Source organism: Protopterus annectens, chromosome 13.part0 (assembly GCF_019279795.1).
Source record: "Protopterus annectens isolate FY-2018-M chromosome 13.part0, PAN1.0, whole genome shotgun sequence".
NCBI classification, from domain to species: Eukaryota; Metazoa; Chordata; order Ceratodontiformes; family Protopteridae; genus Protopterus; species Protopterus annectens.
In genome coordinates, this window is record NC_056747.1 from 74657938 (window position 1) to 74665923 (window position 7986).

Genomic DNA, 7986 nt, shown 5'->3' on the forward strand with positions numbered 1-7986 from the left:
TAGATGCAGCTCTTAAATTCTTTATCCTATGCATGGGTACCCTCAAATTATCTACGATATAATCTCCGTTATTCTCATTTGAGGTATGTCGACTATAGGATGGGTAAGGCCAGTCTGTAACCAAATGGGATAGGTTATTTTGAGCACATAAAGGGAAATTGGCTAAGCTTAAAACTGCCCACAAGTGAGCTTGATACTTTCCTATGATCCTATAGTAAATCAAGTAAGAGTGGTCATTTACAGTTCTATTGACCAGACAGCAATCACCATTTAATGTGAAAAACTTGGACATTAATCGCATTGTCTCTCATTTGCAGAGTGCACACTGTACCATTTGAGCCAATTCCCCTTACAAAAATGAACCTGTGGGATTCAACCTCTGCACCTTCAGGGTAAGAAGCAAATAAACAAGTGCTATGCTAAGCAATTTACATTTTTTTTTTGCAGTGCACCCTAAGGGATGCCCAAGAAGTTCCAGGGAGAGAACACAAAGTCCTCCGCAGCCCGGGCAAGGAAGGCGGAGGCAAAAGCTGTAGCTGAAGCAAAGAAGCAGCAGGAGTTAGAGGATGCATACTGGAAAGATGATGATAAACACGTTGCGCGCAAGGAACAAAGGAAGGTAAAATGATTGTACTATAGGAAGTGAACATTTCTTTGAAACATGCTTATTAAGTTGCAAAAAATGCACCTAAATTGTCCTTGTCTCTGTCTGAGATGAGATTTGTTTTTCTGATGTGAGCAGTTTACCAGACATTATTTTTTTCATGGCAGGGCAAGCAGCTGTCAGTAGTTCATTGACCTTGACAGTGGATTTTGCAGTCAGTTTAATACCATTTTACTCTTGCAGTTATACATGACAGAATAATACAAAAATTTATTGCAAGGCTTTGAACTCTGTTGGCTGTAGGAAAAAAAAGTCATTGCCCCCCCCCCCGGCTGCTTGGAATGAACCCACTAGTTGTGGCGAATTGAAGAGGACTAGGACATCTGGTTTATCAGAGACCAAAAATGGCTCCAGTCACATTTTACAAGAGCCCAGATAAAGTTCTGAACACCATGCCATGTTTAAAGCCTACTACAGTCTATATTCTGTTTAGCATTGCACCACAGTATATGATAAAGTACAAGGATCAATAGCCATTTTATTATTTTGTTTTTGTCAAAGTAGGTTTTGTACCAGAACTAAGAACATGATATAAAATTAGACTACTTTTATTGTGTGTGCTCTCCCAAAAAATTAATAAGTAGAATATCATGTAACAATTTCAAGGACTAACAGGACTATCATGTTAAAAATGTTAATGCAGACCTTTGACTACAGAGCCTGCCTTTGTCCTGGCTTTTGGATAAAATGAGTTGTAAGAAAGAAGTGCTTGCATCCCACTTTCCCATTAGAATTGCTTTGTGTATTCTGTTACATTGTAGAAAAATCTTTAATACTGTCCCTTCATGGGGAGTCTTCAACCAAACTATGTAGAAGTGGGGGTAAATTTGTCCTTACTGTTATCAGCATTACCACCTTAGACTGCCCTTCTTATGTGAGTGTTTTTTTTGAAGGATGCTGAACTTTTGCTTTATATGTGAAAGCATTTATGCATGTATCCCCTTTTCCCATGTGACTCGCTCTCCGATATTTTATTTTCTCTTTCCATTTTTGTCCCCTAGATTTATATTATGCTGTTATGTGTTCTTCAGAACAGATGCATTGCTTTACTAAGGGGGGGGGGGGGACTTAGACTTTAAAAGCTTAGGGGTGTTTGCATGCAGTAAGACATTTGCTTAAGGTATGCTTCCATATCGTGGATAACTTTCTACACTCTTAATTTTACTTTCAAGAAAGCATTTGTTAAAAATGCATCTCTATGGAATGAGAACTTTTCTCTGTTAATTTTTGCTTATTCATAATTCTGCTTTGAATTAGCAGTGTAAACTACAAATAACTGTTGAGAAATATGCATGGCTGTATTAGAACAAATAGAAACAGTCTGCTGGCTCTGTACAAAATGACTTGGTTAGGGATCTTGCGCTCTTCCCCACCTCATGCTAATGTCTGCATAACCACTCTTGTGGTGTGTGTTAAAAAATGTATCTGTGTATATAAATAGATTCCAGTAATTTAGTTGATGCATATTTGGTCAATAGAACATGTATGGTTGACATTGGTGTGAAAACAGTTGTAATACTGGGAATGGGGAAATATTCCTTTTCCCTGTTATTTTGCAGCCCTCAAATTAGAATATTTAAGTAGCAGGAGCACTGGAACATGTATGTCAGTGCAGTATTTCTAGGATCATAGGAGGTTACTAGGGTAATGGCCGTGGGGCCCTTGCAAGCCTAACCAAGAGTTTATCCCCAAAAAAGAAACCTCATTTAGCACCTTTTGCCCCTGTCATTGAAGGAAAAAGGTGGAACTCCTAGGAGAAATTTCTGGTTTCCCATACACTCCTCAAGGTTGCGCTTGAAGAGGGGTCAGTGAGGTACTCTGTTTGACACATATGGGAAGTTTATTCCAGAGACAGGGCAGCCTCTGGGAGACAAACCTGTCTCTCCAGCAGGTTTTGTTGATATCGCATATTAGATTTAGGCCTATCGAGCAGGTAATGCGCGAGGAGTTACTTACGGATATGGAGCATCTCTAGTTGGGCAGGATCTGAAATTGTCGTGTAGGTGAGGCACATATCTTACTTGAGCAATCTGTATATTACGGAGTAAAGTGATAGTGATCTGTATATTACGGAGTAGTAATAGTGATTTGAGTCTGTCCACATAGGACAGGTGTTGGAGACCATGGATTCTCTTTGTTAGGTATTTCTGTAGCCTTTCTAGCTGGTGCAGGTGTTTGGAGAGGTACATACCAGACGGGGCTTTATACTCAATTATAGGTCTAATAACGGAGGAGTACAGAAAGGTAGTAATCTCCTTTTTTTCTTGATGCAATCCCTTATGAGATGAACCAAGTAGAAGGCTTTTCTGACCATTGCCGCTACATGATGGTAGAATGTGAGATTGTCAACCTGAGTACCCAGATCTCGCAACACAGGTTGTGTGCTTAGGGGGTAGCCGTTGATGTGGTAATCAGTAGGGGCCGTGTTTTTGCCAAATGGTATGATAATACATTTTTTTGCGTTTAACTTAAGGCCATGAATTTGGCAGCAGTTATTTGTAGCTGTGAGACCCTCTTACAGTATGTTAACATCATTTGGGGAGTCAGTGATACCACCCAACTTAGTCATCCACAGACTTGGTCAGCCACATGCCCTTTGTCTTTGCCCGGACCTGTGAGAAGTAGATGCCAAACCGTAAGGGTCCCAGGACAGATCCCTGGAGAACTCCACTAGTGACAGGTTTGATGGAGGTGGTGGAGCCTATTTTGACCTTGTAGGTCCTATCTGTGAGCCATTTGGCCATCCATCGGACGAGATAGGGATTAACACCAAGTTGTGCTAGCTTTTTGATGATGCCCGAGTGGGGGATAAGGTTAGCACTTTTGTCCTTGTCAGCAGCAAGACTTCACCTGTATCTGTTGTGTGTTTTTAATAAATCCTGTGGTGAAGTGTGCATTCTGGTCTCGTACCTTTATTCAAGCTGTCTTAATGCATGTATTCACATTTAAAAAAACATACACACACACACGCATATATATATATATATATATATATATATATATGTGTTTATATACATTTATATATTTATATAGATATATGTGATCCAACCACAAACTAATCACCTTGGAAATCCACATCCTTCCCACCCCACCCGCAAAGGTAACCACCGAAAAACTTCTCCAAGGCTAACTTTGGGCTACCGAGCCAACAGATATTGCCAGTATACTGGCCGACAGATTCAGTGCCAACTTTACTCCTCTCTCCCCACAAAGGGACCAGTCACAATACCAGTAGATTGCCAGGCACCCAGTATTGCTGCTGCACAGGTTAAAACAGCACTGTCCAAGGGCAAGAATACAGCTTCTATGGGACCTGACAATATCCCTGGCTCTGTTCTACATGAACTATAGAGTGAACTGGCACCTCACCTGTGTGCCCTGCTCAATCACAGCCTCACCTCAGGCTTTGTCCCTATCTATTGGCTCACTACTACAGTCATTCCTCTCCACAAAAGAGGAGAGACTACAGACCCTGGGAACTTTTGCGCCAGTACCCTGACGAGTCTGATATGCAATCTCCAAACTTTGGATCCCACACAGTTTGGTTTTGTGAAGGGTAGATCATGCCTGCTCAGCTTGGTCAACTTCTATGAGTAAGTCACCAAAGCAATGGATGAAGGCAAGGTCGTTCATACAGCCTACCTTGATCTGGCCAAGGCCTTTGATACCATTCCCCACTCAGGAATCATAGAAAAACTACTAAGCTAGGCATCAACTCCTATATTAGTAGGTGGTATGCAAACTGGCTCACATGTAGAACCCACATTGTGAAAGTATCTGACTCCAAGTCACGAGTGGAGTCCCACAGTGTCGGTCCTGGGACCTCTCCTGTTTGGTATCTACTTCTCGGAAGTTCAAGCCAACACGAAGGGACTCTAGCTGACAAAGTTCACAGACGATTGCAAGTTGGGAGCTATTAACTCCCCAAGTGATATTGACATCCTACAGAAAGGCCTCACTAAGACCAACGACTGGTGTCAGAACCATGGCCTTAAGCTCAATGCCAAAAAATGTGTTATCCCCTTTGAGAAAAACCCAGATGTCCTTCAAGGATGCATCTGCAGTCCTAACATATGAGTTGTCCTGCCTCAGGCAGCCCTTCGGTCGGCCGGATTCCAAAGTCTGGGTCTGGCCTCGGCTGATGTCGCACTTCACCCGACGTCATAGCTGCTGTTTATTTGGTATAAAGGCATCAGCCGACGCCATTTTCCTCAGTCTTTCTTGCCACGTGGTGCCCGAAACAGAAGCTGTTCGCAAGTGCCAGTCGGTCAGATCCAGAGATTTCTACTACCGAAGACTTCTAAAAAGCTAAGTACCCCGTTGGGGACTCTTTCTTGCCTTGGCCGATGTCAGAAAAAGTAAATAATTGTTTAACTTGTGGGAAACAAATACCTCATAAGGATTTCCACTCTTACTGCCTTCCTTGTTTAGGCCCAGACCATGACATATCAGCTTGTCTAGCCTGTGCTTCCTTCAACCGACGGACACTTAGACGTCGGTCGGAGTTTGCAGAGGAGTTTTTTGGTCCCGCTTTTGCTTACAAAATGCCGTCGGAAACTCCGACTACACAAATAGCTAAAAAGCGCAAGGAAAAGGACCGACACTCGCGGCCCGCGGTTTCGGCTGAAACCACGGTCAGGCCCAACCACGAGTGTCTCTGTTTCGGCTGAAACCGAGTCCTCGGTTCTTCCTTCGGCCGAAAGCATGCCTCCTATAGCCGAGGCCTCACAGAGCATGGTTGAATCTGCTACTGATTTTACTGCTACAGAAGCAGGCACCCAGGACTTGTCAGACACTATTCCTTTAGACATATCTACCCCTGCACGTGGGGCTGCTAGACCCCCTGCTTCTATGTCCATCAAGGCTTTTGCCAGGGCTAAAGCAGCTAAATCTTCTAAGGCCTTACCTACTAAAACTCCCTCACATAGGCCTACCTCTAGTTCTCAAATACGCCTGGCTGAGGATCTCATTTCTTTGATCAGGGGATCCCAACCTCACCCAGACAGGGCCTCTCAGCCCCCTTCAGATAAGAGGCCTAGGACTGAACCCCCAGAACCTGTCTCTACGGACTATTCCTCGGATGGCTCAGACATTTCAGACCCTCAGGAAGGCCCATATTCTCCTTATGAGGATTCTGATGCAGAAGACTCCATTCCTTCTGCTTCTCCTCCTGAAGAATTTTCTTTTGGGGAAACTTTACATGCTATGAGGGAACATTTCCAATGGCAGGGCCAGGATTTTTCAGATTCAAGGAAAAGGCTAAGGACTTTTTTACACTTGCCACAGCATAGGCCTTTAGCCATTCCTCCAGTACTAACAGTCGTTGATGATGCATTTAATGATGCCTGCCCTGATTCTCTTCCTCCGGCCCCTGCCAAGCCTGACAGATATTACAGGGTCCCGGACACACATTACCATTTGTGTAAGGCTCCTGTTGCAGACCCCGAAACCATTTCACAGGGCCCTAAAGGTGTGGCAGCTGCTTCTGCCAAAAACCCTCTTCCCTCTGAAAGGGAATCTAGAGCATTAGAGAGATGGGGTAAAAATGTTTATACTTCTGCTGCTCGTTTGGCTAGGGCTTTAAACTGTCAATTTCACATGATTCAGTATCAGGAATTTTTGTTAGACCAGCTAAATAAAAAAACTGTCCTCTCCTGAACCTATAGACCGCAAGTCTCTTCAGGATTTGGTACATAACTCTCAGCAGGTCAATAACCATTTCTTAAAATGTGGCTATGATGCACTGGAGGCTTCCTTTAGATCAGCTATGACTGGAACAGTGATTCGAAGACATGCATGGTTAAAAGAACAATCCTTACCAGACCATGTTAAATCAAAACTCCTAGATGCTCCCATGGAGAAACCAAGTTTGTTTGGCTCCCCTGCACAGGAGGTTCTAAAGAAGGTGGAAGAAAAAGCAAAATCTGTCCAAACAGTCAAGGATTTCTTACAGGTCCAACCTCCGAGGTTTAGCAGAAATTGGCCCTCGAAGAATTGGTCCTTTCCAGACAGCTCCAGAGCACACAGAGGCAGAAATAGACGCCCAAGAGGCAGAAATCAATCTAGGGGTGCCTACAGGGGACGTCAGTGGCAACCTACCAACCAGCGAAATACTGCCACAGATTCAACTACAACCACTTCCACAGGACAGACACAATGACTTGGCTCTGATACCACCTACCAGGGAACAACTGGAAGCTCCCTTGGGCGGAAAGCTAGCCTTATTTTCCGACAACTGGCATTACATTACAGGAGACAAATGGACTTTACAAACAATAGACAAGGGCTACAGGTTTCACTTCCACACTCTACCAAAAAAGAGGGGAATGCCAAACCTGCCACCAAGCCAAAAAACAGAAGCTCTAAGACAAATCAACAACTTACTAAGTATGAGAGCTATAGAAAAGGTACCACCAATGGAACAAGGCCAAGGATTTTACTCCAGGCTTTTCCTTGTACCAAGAAAAGAAAATCAATGGAGACCTATTCTCGACTTGTCCGCACTGAACACATACCTCATTGTTCCAAAATTCAAAATGCTGACCCTCCAGCAGCTTCTTCCCATGCTGGGCAAGGAGTCTTGGCTGGTGACTCTAGATCTCAAGGAGGCATACCTGCACTCCCTATACGACCAGATTGCAGAAGACACCTCAGATTTCTTGCAGGATCAGAGCATTATCAATTCTCAGCATTGCCCTTTGGCTTATCTACTGCGCCCAGAGTATTCACGAAATGCCTGGAATCAGTAATTGCTCATTGCAGGCTTCAGGGAATTCAAATTTACCCATACCTGGACGACTGCCTAATACAAGCGGACAACAAGGCAAAATTAACAAAAGATTTGGAAAATGTCATACAACTATTGCAAGCCTTGGGATACACAGTCAACAGTCAACATGCAAAAGTCAAGACTAGTACCATCCCAAAGGATAACATTCTTGGGTGCAGAACTGGACACATCAACTCAGATGGCTTGTCTCACAGAAGAAAAACAAAAGCAACTACCAGATTACTTCATGACATTAACGAAACAAACTCAGCTTACTGCAAGGAAAGTCCTGCAAGCCTTGGGTTACATGGCATCCTGCATAATATTGATTCCGCATGCCAGGCTGCATATGAGAAAGTTACAATGGTACCTAAGGAATGTATGGTCTCAACACAAGCACAGTCTAGAAGCCCAGATTCCAATAATTCCATGCCTGAAGCAAGAATTCCTGTGGTGGGCTCAGGCCTGTCAGTTGAACAGAGGATTGCCTTTCCAAAAACCTCATCCAAGCCAGACCATCACCACGGACGCCTCAGACCTAGGCTGGAGGGCA

The 7986-nt window shown here is 43.7% G+C and overlaps 1 protein-coding gene across 1 annotated transcript in view; it reads left to right on the top strand.

Moving 5' to 3' along the window:
- Positions 1–448: 448 nt before the first annotated feature.
- The window catches only part of CCDC124 (coiled-coil domain containing 124), a 768284-nt gene continuing 760746 nt past the window's right edge, over positions 449–7986 (top strand). The window contains exon 1 of the mRNA XM_044090633.1: positions 449–619. Coding sequence (XP_043946568.1) covers positions 461–619 — 159 coding nt within the window. The 5' untranslated portion in view covers positions 449–460. The remainder of the gene's footprint in view (positions 620–7986) is intronic.